The sequence below is a fragment of the Dermacentor albipictus genome, chromosome 5 (genome assembly GCF_038994185.2).
Source record: "Dermacentor albipictus isolate Rhodes 1998 colony chromosome 5, USDA_Dalb.pri_finalv2, whole genome shotgun sequence".
Classification (NCBI taxonomy): Eukaryota; Metazoa; Arthropoda; class Arachnida; order Ixodida; family Ixodidae; genus Dermacentor; species Dermacentor albipictus.
In genome coordinates this window covers 36,707,768-36,726,303 of record NC_091825.1, presented here as the reverse complement: position 1 = coordinate 36,726,303, position 18,536 = coordinate 36,707,768, and the positions used below count along the sequence as shown (strand labels likewise).

General features: G+C 47.7%; 1 protein-coding gene across 1 annotated transcript in view; it reads left to right on the top strand.

Annotated features, from left to right (window-relative positions):
• LOC135909537 (venom metalloproteinase BumaMPs1-like) overlaps positions 1 to 17,921 on the top strand; it is a 119,340-nt gene extending 101,419 nt beyond the window's left edge. The window contains exons 11-13 of the mRNA XM_065441519.1: positions 1,798 to 1,938; positions 12,705 to 12,852; positions 17,757 to 17,921. Coding sequence (XP_065297591.1) covers positions 1,798 to 1,938; positions 12,705 to 12,846 — 283 coding nt within the window. The 3' untranslated portion in view covers positions 12,847 to 12,852; positions 17,757 to 17,921. The remainder of the gene's footprint in view (positions 1 to 1,797; positions 1,939 to 12,704; positions 12,853 to 17,756) is intronic.
• The last annotated feature ends 615 nt before the right edge of the window (positions 17,922 to 18,536 follow it).

Sequence of the window (18,536 nt, the reverse complement as noted above, 5' to 3'; positions counted from 1 at the left end):
ATAGCTAGAAGCAGGGAAATGGCTGAACATGCAAACGCAGCTAAATTACAAAGCTATTAGCGTAAATACGAGGAATGCGGGAGGTGGAAATTCAAGGCGATTAGCGAAACGTGGACAAGGTGAATGCAGGAGCCAACGTTTCGACAAGCGGCACTTGTCTCTTCAAGGCCTTGAAGAAGACAAGTCCACTTGTCGAAACGTTGTCACCTGCATTCACCTTGTTCATGTTTTGCTCAAAGCTATTAGCGTGTACGATTTGACCGAAACGCATCTACGAGATTTTAAGGATCCGCCTCTTGTTGATAATTTTGTGTGAGGGAGGTGCAAAAGAATGGCTGTGTCGCAGAAAGGGAGACCCCACTTGGTCGTCTGCGTCAGCAAGAGATTGGTGTGTTGCGACGCTACGTACCCGAGCACACGAGGGTTGGAACCGCCCGCGTGTAGACGTGCGCGGCTTAGCCGTGTCTGGGGACAGGGGGATCCTGGGGGTTGAGCCGATACCGGATGTTTGGAGCTTTAAGGCGCCCCCCCCCCCCCCATCGGCAGAGGCAACACACCTCTTTTGCCTGTGCTTCATATAGACGGCACCTCCAGGCTGACCAACCTGGGGAAATCGGTAGTCGCCTTTTCCTGTCCTCCTCTCCGATCTCCATCTTTCTCTCTCGCCTTTTCATCTTTCTTGTCTTCTCTTCACTTCTCCTTTACAGAATTTATAGAATTGGTGCCAATGGAAGGGCAGCATAGTCGAAGATGGGAGAAAATTAGATGGGGTGATGAAATTACCAAATTTGCAGGCTCAAGTTGGAAACAGCCAGCACAAACAAGGTAATTGGAGATGGCTCGGAGAGGCATTCGTCCTGCAGTGGACACAAAAGTAGGCTGGTGAAGACTGCAATATCTAAATAAATGAACGTCTGTGGATATCGCCTTCCTGAAAATGCGGTCACCGCCGTCGGCATCGAACCCGCAATCCTGAGTTGAACAAGCGACGCCACGGCATCCTTGCGCTGCTGCGCCGGGTTGAGCGAGGCGCGTTGACCTACATAGAAGTAAACAAACACGTTTGATGAAAAGATGTTTAAGTCATATTCACTAAGAAATGTTGGTTTATGAGTGATTCTCACATACGTGTTGAATATGACGACTTTGTTTTCATCGGAAAGGAAATACTGTTTGAAAAAAAACAGAGTGAGTGAATCCGAGACACATGTAGAAATTCGTAATAACCAAACCTATTTCTTGTGTTTGTTTACTCAAATACCTTCACTGTTTACTGAACTTTATCGCGAAATATGCACTTCGCCTCAATTAGCTTTCCTTAAACATGGACTGGGCTTCTTCTGTTGCTCATTTCCTACTCGACATGAAATTTTGTTACCGACTTAATCTTCACCTCTCTATCGCTCAGCGCTCCTGACATCATTGTCAGTCTGGACCCATTTTCTTCGCACTAATTCCTTCGATGTACTCAGCTAGTTTTCTTACTCGCTTCTTAAGCTTTTTGACTGGGGTTGCACGAGTGCAGTTAGCAACGCACTCGGTGGAACAAACGCATTCTGGGGAATTTCGTCCTAATTTTGACATAGGCATATGCTGACGGCCAGTTTTCACCTGCCCTGTGGCTCAATTTGTTTATTATGGCAAACCTTTAGCGAGATATTCCCAGTGTCTCGGAATGCAGAAGCAACCACCACGAAATTGGATAGCAGTGACAAAATCTTTTTTCTAAAACATATTACGTGTCGTTTTCAAGATATGAAACTTGCAACGTGATCCCTCTTCCTTCTTTCAATGCAGATTTGGCTCTTACCACGATGGCGAAGGAACCTCAGTGAATTGCTCTGCCCGAGAGGGATACGTAATGAGTCCACAGTCACATGGAGCACACAGGGATGAATTTTCACGCTGCAGCCAAAGGGCAATCAAGAAATATATAACGTAAGTATTCTGGAAGCTTTTCTACCATGCACCTGATGGACCATAATTACGCACTTCTTGGAGGAGACTCAACAAGCAATTCAACTATCTATGTAGCACAATATATACAACGCTCGTACTGTGCACTTCCTTTCTTTGTCCATTGCGTTGTCGCTGATGTATCGTAACCATGAATCCAACATTTCAACTAGCACAATTAGCAGTCTTGAATCTATGTAGTATATGGTGACCCAAGCAATATGCGCATTGTTCTGGCGCACATACTACAGCCTATTTCTGATCGTAAACTCTGCTGTATACGCCTATAACATTGATATCCTCCTTTTAGAGCGCAGCTCCTTGGCGCCCATTCCTCTGTTGAGCGTCGCCGTCCTTCGGCGTAACCATGCGAGCGCGATGGGTGCCATTGCGCGCGTTCGCCGAGTTCTTCCGCGGCTTGCTCGTTGGTGTCCCTCGGTATAACCGTTAACCTGCTCGTGCCGATGCTCGCGCATTTGTCGTCATTGTTTTCCACAGCTGACTCCCATGCCACTCATCGTGCCAGCATTCCCATAGTGCCCCTCGGTATTCGAGGTTGCGCCAGAGCGTGGGACAGCCATGAAGTCCACAAGTACCGGTCCAGTGCAGAAGGAAGTGCAGCTTTGACGTCTGTTTTCCGCCCACTCATGTACGCCTGACGAGCGCGGCCTGCACTGCTTTGCAGCCCGAGCTCATCAGGTGCACCGCCTTGACACTGCAGTGGTGCCCAGCAGCGCCTGCGCAGGCTACCCCGCAGCATACACCGGCTTAACGGTTGTCGGCTCCACACCAGGCGATGGAAAGCGCATGCCGACCATTGCTCCCGTGTCATCCCACTAGAAGGCAGCGCATCACAATCCAGCGCCACCAGCTGAACCACAACCCATAAACACGCAGAAGACCACCACTGCTGCTGATTTGGCAGTCTCCGCCAGCCGAGATGCTGCGGCGGCAACCCAGTGAAGATCGGGAGCGGCACCATCTCGCCACTGCAGTTGCACCCAGCAATGTTTTAGTAAAAGGGCTCGCAGCCTGCTCTGTCATAGACCACTGATGCCTGCCCTTTTTTCCACCGGGAGTCTTTGTCTATTCGTCGGCATTCGACACTGCACCATCAATTTTAGATAGCGTGGCCACTTTCCGTCACAGCAGTCCGTGAAGTGGCTCCCGAATTCATCAACACCAGAGCCCATAGAGGCACCCACTCCTTTAGGCACTAGCACTCCAGGAATGCGATATGTTTGTGGATCGCAGCAGGCAGAACCACATATGCTCTTCATACGCTAGAATTTCAGCGGAGTCACTGGCCGAATACGTAGCTGTTCGCCCCACGCTAAGTGAGGCCTCGCTGAAGGAAACGAAGGCGAGTAACGCAGCTTATGTACGGGCAGGTCTTTGAAGACCTGCCCGTACGTGAAAGACGCAAAGGACGCGCTAGATGCCTCGAGGTGCTCCAGAAACCATCGCGCGATGCCGTCGGACCATTCGTGCGAGGCACGCGGCATTCCACCGAGTTCAGGCAATTTGAGTGCACTGTCGAAGCCTGCTTCATCCACTGCAACGCTGCGAAGACGCACCCAACAAGTGAGTGGATGGTCTCACTGCTTGCGCGGCACGTCAGTTCGGGCGGCCGCTGTTCAATGTCCGGTATTTTCCGGTGCGAATTCGCACCGGCGAACATCACGCGGCGGCGATACCGTCACGGATACCGCCCGCCAGAGGTGCCAGGGGCAAGTTGTCATTCCCAGAGCCATTTTCAGCAGCGTGACCGAGTGTAATATATATATACATAAATACATATATATATATATATAGAACCACCATCACTGTGCGTCTAAATATCGGTGTTAACGTGGGAGAAATAAGGTTTCAGACATGCGACATGCACAACGTCAGCGAATGTGGGAGAGATGAGGCACTGAACATTGACTGGAGCAATGTCATATGTCACTGGAATCACGGCACGCAGCGCTTAGTATGTACCGAGACAGGAACTTTTACAGCGTAAGCTGCTATGCGCTTATTCCAACAACCGTTTCTGGTGGCGATAGCTGTACGCCGCTGCCGGTGTCCATAGCAGCTTTCGCCAGGAAAGAGAAAACATTCAGTTCCCGCAGGAATCAAACCCGGGTCCGCTGCGTGGGAGTCAGCAACCCTACCACAGAGCCACGCCATTTTTTTTTCTTTTATAACTGCTTGGCTACAAGCTTCAAAAGGCTTGTGATCATAGATCGCACTCGTTCTATAAGTGTTAAAGTATCAAACATTGGAAACCACAGCTTCATCACAGTCAGTCGTCTTGTACACGTCGCGTACTTTCACAGCCATTTCCACAAAATATTCATACACAGATCGTCCTTTAACATCGCATTGTCTATATGCCAACAGGCTACACCAGGCTGCGTGCAGTCCAACTAAAAAGATAACATCCATCTGTTCAAAATAACTTTCAGGTGGCAAAAAGCGAATGCCATGTGGATTGATGGGTAGGTCTATCTTTAAAGTTCTCTGTAATATATCCTAAAGGAATATGGCATTATTACAATCAATGAAAACATGTTCTATTGTTTCAGCTTTGTTGCACAGAAATCATCTGCTTCCCCATGGCACATCGATCCCTCTTTCCTCCAACCACGTTTTAACAGGCAAGGTTTCCGTGTGAAGCTGAAACAGAACCACGCCAGTGCTTGCTAGCAATCAGCGGGAAATGCCCTATAAACGCGTCTTAGCGTGCGAGGAGACACGAGATGTGACATGCGCACTGCGTAACGTCGATAGGTGCCCGTTTTGCATTGCACTTGCATATTATTACACCATGTAAGACATCATGTAGCAATTGCACATGTATCAGTACAAGGTAGTTAAAGAAGGTTTGAAGAACACATTGTGGTGCCTGAATAAATCAAGCTGGCTAGGTAACTATGTCAGCGCCACGTTTCACAGGGGATGACAATAAATATTCATCATCATTAGCATCGTATTATGCCACTTGCCTCGCAATGCAAGGTTAGCGCCGCGTAGCGTCTATACATTGCGTCTATACATGCATTGCAGTCATATATTATTACACCAGGTGGCACGCCATGTCGCAGCTGCGTAGGTAGCGGTCCTAGGTTAATAGAGAAATCTTGAAGAAGGAAAAGAAGGTTATGGAGATCCATAAATATTGATGTAAATAAAAACGCGAATGATATACCCGATCATTTTAGGCAGACTTGGTGGCTGTTTTTCACCGTCCTGCTTCAAAGGGAATACAATCAGCATCATCATCAACATTGCCATCATATTTTGTCATTTTGTCATTTCACATACGCACGGCGCAGCGTCGATACGTACAAACTTTGCATTGCAGTTCGGTTATATTCCACCAGGTGTCCTGACATTTAGCAGTAGCATGCTACATGTAGGTGACCCTGGATGTAGCAGACTAGGGGCGCTATAACGTAAAACTATTCCAAACTTTTCTATTCCAATTCTGCTATCAGCCAGCCGTGATTGGTCAAAAACTTTTTTCGACCACCCTCCACTTCACCTGTCTGTCACGCGACGTTACAAAAACCGCAATACCTCCCCATCTGATATGATGTGTGCACACTGATTATGCATGATTTGACAGAAAAAAGAAAAACAGTTATTTCTGATTCGACCCCTTTTCGCCATTAGCCCTCGGCTATTGGTGAAAAGTTTTCGGGCTGCACCCACTTCACCTGCCTGTCACGCGACGTCACAAAACCGCACGAACTCACCGCGTCAAAGTGACGTGTACGCGATAGAGATGCATTAATATGCCGAACAAAACTGAATTTTTTTCGGAATAGCCGCAGGCTGCCCCGTTCCGAAAGGAATAAAAGATAGCTGCCGCCGATCGCTGAGACGCTGGCTACTCGCACCTGCCGGAGAGCATGGGTGTATTTGCGTATAATAAAACTTCTTGCGTGACCATGTAACGTTTTCAAGCACTTTCGGCACGTTTACTACCTCATTCTGCCAACTCTTCTTTGCTGAGGGTCAATTTTAGCGTCATTCTTAAGCTTCCGTTGCATGCCGCCGCGATTTTCGACCAGCCACCACAAGCTAAGTAAGGGAAAGCCGACCAATCGCAGACGCCAGCACCACCCTCTTCATCCGGTTATCGGTTTTCAGTGCAGTGGCTCGGCCCCATCGAATCCCTCTCCACTTGAGCGTTCTCCTCGCTTCTTGTGAGCCAATTGACCACTTGCAGAAGTACGACTGCGCATGCGCCAAAACCGGCCGCGGGGCGGCGCTTCGTGAGCGCCGTCTCCGTGGTTGGAAAGCAAACTGGGCAGCTCAGGCGTGACATGCCGGCCAACTGAGTCGCTTTCGGCTGCACAAGCTATTATTGTGGAAATAGAAATTGTAATTTCTTCAGATTTCCGCCCACGAAGGTTAATGTGGAGGAGTTTGTGGACGGCAGCGGTGAAGCGGTCGAACCCGGACGGCACGCCGTGGCAGCTAACAGTGCATTCTAGGATCTGTGGCTTATGCAGGCGACTTCTATTCCCTTGTCATCTCCTGCCACTTCTGCAACGCTCAACAGAAGGCCAGCGACGTGCTGGCAGGGCTCGCTGACGCTGTAAAATATAAAGAATGCAGTTTTCCTTCGCGCTCGTCACTGAGTGACCCTGAGTATATGCGAGTACGATTAAGCGATTTGTGAAAAACGGCGCAAACAGATGCGGCCAGTCTATGTACGTCATGTAATTTGTGAGTCTGCGCTCGTCTTCTTTTTTTCCGTACATGTCAGTTGTGTTGCGCTCTCTTCCACCATGACTTCGAACCAATTCGTCAAACTATCTGCGTTGATGAGTATTCGCGAGTGAGCGGGAGCGTACTGGCCTGCGGACGCATGCGCTGCCCATATTTAAGCTAATATAACGTATAATAAAATAGGTTGGCGTAAGGTTTGAGGCCTTAGCGCTCGCAAAAACAGACTGAATAACCTACCGCGTACATATAGCGCATGCGAAATTTGGGATACGGCTTCAGAAACCACAAGCATGCAGCACAGCTGTTTGGCGAAACAACACGAGATGAATATCAAATTTGCAAGCTAGAACGTGTACATCTATTGTTCCATGCAACAACTAAGAGTTCGGGGAATGCGACAGGCATAAAGCACTCATCCAGCCACACATTCGCAGTGCTCTCCGGCAATGTCGCCAATGGCTTTTGTGAACTATGCTGTAACCACGTAGATGCCCGACTTCATGGATTTCGTGTACGTAGCTCCTATGAGGTCAATTGGAGGGTCCACGGTGTTTACGTTAAGTTTTATGTGCTTAACTTAACCCTCTATTTTTTTAAAGCCCATCGGCGGTGTGCCTGACAGACGGACGAAGTGTTGGCATGAAGATAACCCCACGCATTGTCGCTCGTTATCCAGCGCTCTGAGAAGTCAGCTGTCCGTCCCATTTGCAAAAACGGCAAGAGAATGAAGTCCTCTTCAATCATACTTAAGGCAGGTCATATATGGCAACTACCAAAGAACGTCGACACTTTCACAAAACGTGAAAGAAGCTCTGCAAACACAACGTCGCCACTCGACTCCGCCGTACCAAAGCAAGGCTGGAGCCGGGATGTCTTCCAACCAAGCGGCGAGGCGCAAGCTTCCTGTTTTTCGCGCTAGGTGGCGCTCCGACTTCTGCAAGTGGTCAATTAGATACAACAAGCTGCTCAGTGTAGGCAATGTTATTCGTTTTTCAAGCAAACAAAAGGGACGTCCTATGAACGAGGAGAGCGTTTGATTGGTCTGTTCAGACAACCCTATGGGTGACTGCCCGGTGCTTGCGTCGGTGGTTACGCAAATTTGACGTCAGGAAATTGGAATAGAAACATATCGGAATAGTTTTACGTTATAGGTCCCTTGGTGACTATTTGCCACCATGCCGTTTCGAAGGGGATGCAATGTCAAGGGATGTGACTTCTATGCCACGTAGTCTGGATAGCTTTGTTTATTCCTCGGTGCACGTTATGGTGCCTCCTCGCAAGGGACGAACGAACCCGAAGAAGCAATTCATAGAGCTCCGCACGCGTCAGCAACCAGGCAACATCACGCTCAGCAGACCGCTGTGCACAGGGCAGGACAAGCCGCAGCTCGCCGTCAATGCGGGGCGGACAGTTCCGATTGTTCTCTGAAAATGACGTGAAGATCTGTAGTGCGTTGTGCGGAAAATGAAGCTCATATGTAGACGCTCCTCCAGCTTACGTTGTGACAGTGCTGCGTGTAACACGCAGGCCTGCGACGTTTTCTGGTAGCCCAACGTGAGTGGCTGGGGACCAAAGCAGCACCAGAAATCCAGGTGAAAGTGCACGTCTCTGTGTTGGCGATCTTACGAACGCCGTTGGTTCTCTTGGGAGGTCAGGAGGCAAGCGCTGGCAATTTCGCGTGCTTCGGCAGCCCTGATGGTGGCGTCAAGTGCGTGTTCGCTGGCCTCTGCTATGGCGGATGGAAGGAATGTGTCCAGCGGCAACGTTGGTTCTCGGCCGAACACCAGAAAGAACGGGGAAGAACCGACAGTGTCATAGCACGAGGAATTGTATGTAAATGTGAAAACAGCTAGAGCAAGGACGCAATCAGTATGGCCGGACGAGACATAATTTGCAAGCATGCGTGTCAGAATTTAATTCAGACGCTCCTTACAACCAATAGTTTGTGGATGGTTAGATGCAGTAAGCTTGTGACTGGTTGAGCAGGACTGCAGGATGTCGGCGACGACTTTCGAAAGAAATGTCCGGGCACGGTTAGCGAGTAGCTCGTGTGGAACTCCATGTTGCAAAAATTACGTCGTGTAAAAAATGTAAGGCGTGAAGTTCATGAAGAAGAGCTGACTGGCGGAGCTTAATTAGGAATGACGAGGAGTAAGGCAGAACCGTTGGGACGAACATTGTAGCAGTATACTATCCCGGAGCATTCCAAGCCATCAATGATGGCTCTAAATGTGGCATCACGGTGTTGCTCGTGGGTGATGTCGAGCAGTTGAAAAATGGAGAAACACAAGCTTTGGCATCGGTGTTTGAAACAACCGGGTGCTGCATTCACTGCATGAAATGATAAACAGCCTGCGTCTTGATGTCGGTGGACGGGCTTGTACGCTACTGCATAGAAATATTCTTGTAGGCGCAGAGCACAGTGACCCAGCCGGCAGATAGGATCATTGAGTGATGAAAGCCAGCAGAGTATGGTGATAGTCTGCGATTACAGAGAAGAGCATGCCTTAAAAATACGGCCGGAATTCGGAAACGCCCAGACGACAGCGAGGCATTCGCGCTCTGTAATCAAATAATTGTGCTCCACTGCTGTGTGCAGGCGGTTAACATAGGCGACAACATGGTCTTTTCCCTGTTGGCGATCTAGTAAGACCGCTCTAATCCAGTGACCTCTGGTATTAGTATGGACCTCTGTAGAAGGGTATGGGGCAAGGTGGGCTAGTATTGGTGGCATGTTGCGAAAGGTGGTCAGGTGGGCGAAAGCGGCAGCTAGAGCGGGACCCCACGTAAACGGCAGAACGTCAGTAGGAGGTTGGGAAATCGCTGCGAATTTTTTCGCGAAGAGTAGAATGTGGGAACACAGTCCTACAAAACTTCGGGTGTCTTTGACAGAATTAGGGACGGGAATAGACGAGACGGCACAAACATTTGCGGGTTTGGTCGAATACCGGAAGCGTTGGCGAGGTGGCCCAGCCCTGTAATCTACCAGCGACCGAATTGATATTTCGGTGAATTAAGTTGAAACACAGCCTTCAGGAATATTTGAAGAATAGCTAATAAGCATTCACGGTGTGTCTCAAATGTAGGCGAAAATACGAAAAGATAGTCTAGGTAGCAGAGGCATGTTGACCACGTAACTCTTGAAGCAAGGATTCCATATTACATTTGAACGTTGCTTGGACGTTGCGTAGACCGAATGGCATAACTTTGAATTTACATGGATCATCAGTAGTGACAAACGCGGTCTTCCCTTGTTCCTTTTCGGCTACAGAAATTTGCCAATAGCCAGACTAAAGTTCTATTAATGAAAAGTAGTTGGCACCATGGAGACAATCGAGGGCGTCGTCAATGCGACGCAATGGGTAGACGCCCTTTTTGACAATGCGGTTTATTTATTTTTTATTTATTTTATTTATTCAGGAATACGTTAGCCCTCTCTTGAAGGTCACTACAGGGAGGGAGAGCATTCTGCATGCGAAATTAAAAACATACGCACACCTTATACACATATACGTATAAGATAAGTAATACAACCAATAACAAGACCATAGTTGAAGTTCTTACTAATGATCAGAATTATTTATATAAATGCGCATCAAGTAAGCGCATGAATTGAAAAACATATTTTGTATTGACCACATCTTTCGGAAGGCCGTTTCATGCACTCATTTAGGTGACGATAATCTACGCGAAAACGGCACGTGCCCCATTCTTTTAACAAGCACGACGGGTGACGCACAAGGGCTCGACGAGCAATGCATTTCGCAAGCATCTTGTTTATTTCATCTTGAATAACCTTACACGTTGATGCGTAAACTCGACATGACCGGCGACGAATGGGACTAGCATCACCAGTATTCATGGGATGCTTAAAAAGTAAAGTGAGACCCAGTTGTCAGTTGGTGAGGTCGAAGATGTCGCTGTAGGAAACCAAAAGGCGTCATAGAGCTGCTGCTTGTTCAGGCAATAGGTCCGCAGCAATCATGGGAATAAATGTTTTCTCGAGGCAAATTGCGTCTTATGGAGATGGTGCAGAACCGTAGTAGACGCCTACTGAGAAAGTCGTGACGTGATCTGCTATAGCACACAGCATGGCAACCGATATACCTAGGGGTAGAGCTTGCTTTCTCTGGCCAAAATTGATGACGACGAGGCATGTCCAGTTTTCGGCAATGGCTGCGACAGAGTGGCAAACAGTGATATTGCGCAATGTAAAGACAGCAAGAGCAGTAGTGACGACATAACCACCATCGGGCATAGGGACACATGTCAGCTAATCGACGAAAGCGAAGCCTCCAGTCGACAGGCGGATGAAAGCGGTTGCACTAAATTTGTTCAAGAGTTTGGCCCCAGTATGGGGAGAAGAGGAATTTCGAGGCAAAAGGCACCGGCAGAACAGTCGATTAGAGCTGAATGCGCCTTAAAGTCAGTTCGAATGATGAGGACGTGGGGACAATGTGTCAGCACTGCAAATAAAAACTGGAACGTGGCGGCCGGCGACACTTATACGGGTAGTGCACATTCCAGTGATGGCGACAGTCACTCTCGTACAATAGCAGGTGGGAGAATCTTCTTTATTCGGCGACGGAGATTAGCAGTCACTATGGACACCTGTGCTCAAGCATCAATTACCGCCGTCAAAGGGACACCATCAACGGGAACAACAAATAAGTTGCGGCTCGTTGGGAGCGTCAATGGTGGATTTCTGCACGACGAAATTAATGCAGCGCTACCCCCAGGAGCGGCATGGTCTAGTTTGCCGTCCTGGAGGGACCCTAATCGGTCGCCTACGAACAGCGGCGTGGCTTGGACGACGCGGACCGACGGCACTGAGATGAAAGCGAGCGAGCAGCACGGGTGTCATATTGAGACACGTCCAAGGTAGGAGATATACGGTGAGGTACATGCCGGCGAGTATCGGCATATGGGCCAGGAGATGGGGAAAAGTAGCTCCAATACTGGAACGTCCAGGAAGTGCCGCAGTACATGGTCAGCTCGGTGGCAAAGGAAGCAGATTGGCTTCTCCGGAGGTTTCCACCGAGTAGGGTTGCGCATTCTGGAAGAATAGAGGACGCTGCAAGGCACTGCTGTCGGCACCAGTCCCGCGTTATGTCCGGAGACGGAGCAGGCAGCAGGAAAGCAGAGATTGGCAAATTCATGCCGCGCAAGTTCCTGGATGAAGGAGATCACTGGTGCTGATTTATCAGTGGTGTGGTCAAGTGAGCGTGGATGAAACGGGGCTGGACGTGCAGCGCCCAGCTTGCGGCGAGCGATAAGCGTGACATTCTCATTGAAGTCGGTGCAGTGTAAGGCCGACACAGGATGATGTCGCAGCCCTGTTAGGAAGATGGGGGAACTGTGAAACGACGTGGAGGCTTTTAACCAGCTCGAAGCGGCGTCACTCCTTCACAATGACATCAATGGTGAAAACATTGTTGTAGGTCAACAAGCTCAACGCGTCATCCGCATTCCCTTTAAAGGATATGGCTTACTCTGTCAACCTCTGCCATCTTATCGTCAACTTTCCGATAAAGTGTGTGCACGTCTTTTATGTACGGCACATACGATTCAGTCGAAGACTGCACTCTGATAGCAAGCTCTTTTCTTGCAGCCAGGTGGCGACCGGTGGGGTTTCCAAAGAGGTCGCGCAGCTTCTTCTTGAAGGCATACCAGCTAGAGAGCTCCTTTTCGTGTGTCCTGAACTTGACGCGAGCGTGTTCCGGCCAAGTAAAATCCTAATGCGCTGACTATAGTTGAAGCAAGCAAAGTCTCAGAATGGCTACTACACGTGTTAAGCAAAGGTCACTTCAGGAATGCGGTGTGTCACTAAATCACTCGAATGGCAATCGCATAACCGCCGAGAGTCATCGTGAGATGAGTTGTGTCATTCTGTTCTTTTGTGACAGTCTTTCCAAAAATATATCTTTAGAGATTAGTTTTACCATAAAGACACGCCGTGAGAGTATACCATGAGATGATTTGTGATGCCAAGGAATGCGTCAATTATTTCTTCATTACAGGTCAGGTGGCGCTACATGCCTACAATACGCAGCAGCGACAAGTGCTTTGGGCATTTTTCCACGTGCTATTGTGAGTTCACTTGATGCACATTTTCCACAAGAACGCAAAGTCAACATTTCAACACGCGTGAACACACCGTAGACTAAGGTACGTGACGCTCACATTGTGTAGAAGTAAACTAATAGATCATAGATGCGTCTGGGCCGGATTTACCTCCCGCCAATGTGGTTTTGATTGTGTTCCTAACTGTTAAAGTAAATTGTGGGCTTTAACGTCCGCACCTGTAGAAAGGGTTATAGGGGTGGCTGTAGTGGAGAGATTTCGGAATAATTTTGACCAATAGAACTTTTATAACGTAATTTGATGCAGCTTGAAAACGTCTTTTTTTTGCATTCCGTGCTGGTGGGAATTGGTTGCCGTGCCAAGGATCAGACGAGCGACCATCTACTCCGTAGTGCAACACCATATGCACATATTCAGTCACCGCGATGGATGCTCCAAATTATCTTCGCGATTCCTCCATTGTCTTATCCAACATCTCAGCACGCTTCCGCGGTGTGCACTGGATGTGCAATAAATCACCGCTCATGTTTTAGACGAAATTTTACAGTGTCATTTTGTGCCCATATCGCACTTCTGATCCCTCCCGTGTACAAAGCATGCAAATTCTAGTAAGCGCTGTTAGGCCGCCACTTTGCTCACCTTATGTTTGCCCGCCGGTTCAAATCAAGCAAGTGCTACTTATCACAACACCGAAGTTGCGCTACTTATCATTTCAGTTCAAGTTTTCTGAGTTCATTCTCAGGACCACACAAGTTTCCAAATATGTTTAAAGTGCTAGAACAAATGCAATGGTTTTCCAGTTACGTTTCTCCTTCCATGTATAAAATTTCGTTTTCTCAAAAAATGTAACTGCAACTCCATTGCATCTCGCTGGACACTTTCAAACTAACATCTCGGAACTGGCGCAGTCCAGAAAATGCGTTCCAAGCGCATACGCCATTTATATGTGTCTGTCTACCACCACAGCAAAGTTACTTATCTGTGCGCTTATATTTCTGTAAATATGCATCGTTATTCCTGTCTACAGGCCTCTGTTGCAACGTAATGTGGTCTGTTACTCTTGATGGCTACAGCGTTGCGTTTATTGATGCCCACGCCATGTAACGCCTCCCTGGGGCTCCGTCAAGCTGCTGAATTACAGTTTTTAGCATAGGCAGCCATCCAGGTTATTTCTAGTGAAACAAAATGAATTTAAATTTGAACTTCTAAGCAATGGCCTTCAAGTCTTGCATTAGAGTAAATTGCATTACTGGTCCCTGCATAGAGGAGATGATGCCACTGTCTGAGAACTCTTTTATGCACAATTACACAAGGTATGCTTAAGATCACTGTAAGAGCTATGAAAGGACACATCGAGAATGTGGTAGAGAGTCAGTAATAACAGGAAGCATATGGATATTTGTCTGAAGTGTGATTTCTAGAATTTTAAATATTATATAAAACTGAGATGAAAAATACGCAATGACGTTAGCCAGACATACGCCAAGAGGAACATAACCCGCGGTCGCAGCAACCATAGAGAATCGCGAAAGCAAATGTACGCTGCGATGCAAAACTTATTCCATGCAGTGACGTCACTAATACGATACCATTTTTGCAATTCTGGAATCGGCGCGGCAACTTGATCATTAGAATGGCACACGATGGCAGCAAAAACAGAACAATAAAGTGCCAGCATTTTCTGAAGAGCGTCAGAATAATGAGCAACTGGTCTTAGCAGGTCTCTCGTCACGCTGGTTGATTCCCTTGTTAGTTGAAGGTGCCCTCATATGTTTTGTTAACTGTAAATGGGAAATGGCGGGAGCTGGAAGCGCATAATATAAGAACCCTGTGCAACATCTGAAGCTATACGACCTAGCCCAAGTGATCAGTGCTCAAGCAGTAATGTGTTTCATGACTATATCAGTGTTCGCTCTATTATTCTTCAAAGCAGCACGTTCCTGTGTTTGATCTTTCCCATTTCATTTTGGTGCTCCTACTCCTCCTACTACGTTTCACAACGTCATTACTCGAGTGGCCGGTTTTCCAGCGACAACTGTAGTGCTCGTTTTTAAGCCACGCTTCTGCATCAACAAAGAAGCAATAAATTTATCCAGATTGTCTATGATGCTACACGTTGCTGGAACGTGTTCTCACCTACAGTTGAGTGTGCTTTAAAAAATTCCTCAACGGGCTCTTTCCAAACATTGCTGATAAGCTCGACAAATTTGCTTCCTGCAGAACGTCGACATTCGGCAGCAAAGGGTCGTGGCACCACCGCCTCAGGTCGTTCGGCGTTAGAATAAAAAATAATAATGGGGTTTTACGTGCCAAAACCACTTTCTTATTATGAGGCACGCCGTAGTGGAGGACTCTGGAAATTTCGACCACCTGGGGTTCTTTAACGTGTACCTAAATCTAAGTACACGGGTGGTTTCGCATTTCGCCCCCATCGAAACGCGGCCGCCGTGGCCGGGATACGATCCCGCGACCTCGTCCTCAGCAGCCTAACACCATAGCCATTGAGACGTGGCGGGTGGCGTTAGAATAACACCATAGCCAAACCGCGGCGGGTAGCGTTAGAATAAGTGTCAGGCCAACCTGAACGGCCACTCGTCAATTTGATCCACCATGAGATAAAGGGCACACAGCGATCACCTCTTCTCACTCGTAACCAGAGTGGAGAGATTCTGTAGTTCGAAAGCGAAGTTTGCTTCTTCCTTTGACTTTTTCACTGCTGCTGCTGCCGTACTACACGCAGCGTCGGCAGATGGTTCAGAGCGTATACATATATGACAGGAGTGTGGCAGAGAGGTAACGTGACGTCAGAAACTTATCTGGACCATTCCATACTGTCGCGTGTGCACAATACCTTCTGGAGCTCCCTGTAATTATGTTACGCCCCAAAAAAGCATTGCAGAAACTGCAGCATCTACCTTTCTACTAACATGCAAGTCCAGAGGGGAGGTAAGTAAACTGGCAGAGAGGAGGTAGGGAGAGGATGTAGAGGACGGGTAGTACAGAAGCAGTCACAAAACTAGTAAAAAACATCCTTGCCACTCTTCGCTCGCAGTTCCCATACAGGCGGTGGTACTGCCGGATAGTGAAAAGGTGGCGTATGAAAGCAAGAAAAAGCGCCACTACTAGACCCAGCAGTTGTTGCAGGCAATCAGAAGGCATAGTACGGTATGTTTTTAATGTTTCTGTAAAATAAACACCGCACAAATATGTGAAGCAGAAAACTGCCGCAGGTCGCGCGGACGGAACTCCGCATTAAAGCGCCGTAGCGTCTAGGCGACACTACGGAAAAGGTCGCATGTCAATACAACACTTCTGTACAACTGCGGTAGGTTCGTGGGTGTGACATTGCTCGAGGCCACGGATTCGATCCTGACCACGGCAGCTGCATTTCCACAGGGGCTAAATACAAAAGAAAATTACGATTAATTCAACTCTGTGAATGTAGTTCACCAGCGAAGCTGCTTAGAATTCGGCGCGGAGGTGACACATAATTTTGAACAAAGGGACGAACTAATTTATTGTGTTGGTGGGTTGGCATCGTGACGAAAGGTACGCACACTCATTTATTGTCTTGATCAGTGGTCACTAGTTCACTCGCAGCTACAATCACATTCTTTGATAATGTCAAATCGCTGCACGTACGCCTGGCCGATTAGGCCGGATCGGTGTGGCATCGCAACGGATATGTCTGCAACGCGGAATGCGTAAGCCACTCCCTTCTCGGTGCAGACCACATTGAAATCACCGACAACGACAACAGGGGTACTGTTATCGCAGCTAATTCACGCAAAGTGAGTAGCCGTGAACGTTAAGGAATTTTGAATCATTGCATTTTTGCTTGCTTAAGGGGGCATGAGCCGATGCCCACGGCAGTATGAGCCATTGCCCACAGGAGTATGGGCCATTGCTGATGAAAATTTTCGACATGCTGTTCTGTAATTTGTATGCGTGATTAGAACAAATTTAAGCACTGTTGGCTTCCCTTTGCTGAGTGCTTGTAGCATCTGCCTTACGGGACTATGAGCCATTGCATATTTTGCTTGCTTACGGGAGCATGAGTGCTTACTGGCGTGTGAGCGATTGATGATGATAGCTTTGTTCTCGGCGAAAAAAAATTAACTGAACCATAGCGATGTACAGCTTCGCTGTAAAACACTCTTGCGCTTAGATTCAGGTGCATGTTAAAGAACCCCAGAGTGTCAAAAATATTCCAGAGGCCACCACTATGGCGTGCCTCATAATCCGATGGGGTTTTTGTCACATACCCTAATACAAGCACCCTAATACAATACTAGTTTGACCCGTCAGTCACGAGGCGATTCTTCGTGTGAGTCAGTGGAAATGCTAGCCTTTTCAGAGGTTACAAACAATTACGTACTACAAAGTCTGAAGCAAGCACGTCTGGTTGTGCGTACGGTGTATTACGCTGATATACAGGAGTGGTGCAGGCTAAGTAAGGCTTACTATCAACTTATCACTCTCGTATTAGACTACGCGTTAAAGAAATTAAAAATTCGCCGTGAACATCACCGCTAATCACTCTGAATGAAAGCACACACATCGGTTCCATCGCTTACATCGATTTGCATAGTGCGTGGAACCCGCATATTTTTTTGTTCCTTTAACACCACATTATCCTGCGAACGAGTTCCTCGCCAAATAACCTCTCAGGAAAATTTCTTATAGTAAGGAATTGGAAAGAATCGCATCCATATTGTGCGGCATATTCTACGAATGTTTTATATAAAGCAGTCGACTGACAGCAACGCTGGCAATTGTGGTTACTTGAATGGTATGGTTCAGAACTTGAACAATTAACTGATGACCCAGAAAGGTTCATCTATTTACTCGTCAAAGGCAATCTGCACTTTTCTTACAGACATAATGATGCTGCCCTATCTTGATTTCTATACTGGCACTAAAAGAGTGAACGCGACAATGAGCAGATACTGTGGATAAAAAACTATAATTTTCTCATGCATTTTCAGGGTCCTGGATAAGAACCTAAAAACAGATATGTAGAAGAAAGGCAAATCATATGACCCCAGGCTAAGGACAGAAAACCCAACCAAGAAGGAGGCAGCTGTTCAGTGACTTTTCGGGCACGGCAAATTATGTGCACGTTGAAAATAAAAACGTATTGGGTTTCCTCACGTCTGAGTGCAAATTAAGCCCAGTCAGTTAAAATTATTGGGGTGTTCGCACCCCAATCACGACGCGCAAGCGGGCATGTCACGACGTGTTTTTTTGTACTTCGCGGGCATCCGCCGTGAGCTGGCAGACACTACTACTTAACAGATAGCAAGACAGAAACTGCCTAATCGGACGTTTTGCAAACCTCTCTGCAACTTTCTAATTGCAATTTCTCCCTAACTTCATTGTTTCAGCAGTTCGTTAATTAATCTTGACTAATTGTGTAATTGAGCAAGATGCAAAAATATAGCGTGGCACACTACATGCAAAAGTGAGCGACATGCATTTGCTCGCGTCGTCTTAAGGCGGAACCGCATGGCGCGATTTCAGGCGCGATTGACGCGCGGATGGTGGGACGCGCGCGTCATTTTGACGCGTGCCCAGCAGGATCCATCACGAAATCGCGCCGCCGCGTGTTGCTGCTCGGAGTAGAAAAAAACGCGTCGCGCGCGCGCGTCCACCAATCAGAGTTTAGGTAAGTCACGTGGCATTTGGTCACGTGGCATTTTGGTTCTTTTTCTGCCACCAGATGGCCCTACTCTCTGCGCATCTCGACGGAACCTCCTTGGCGGAAT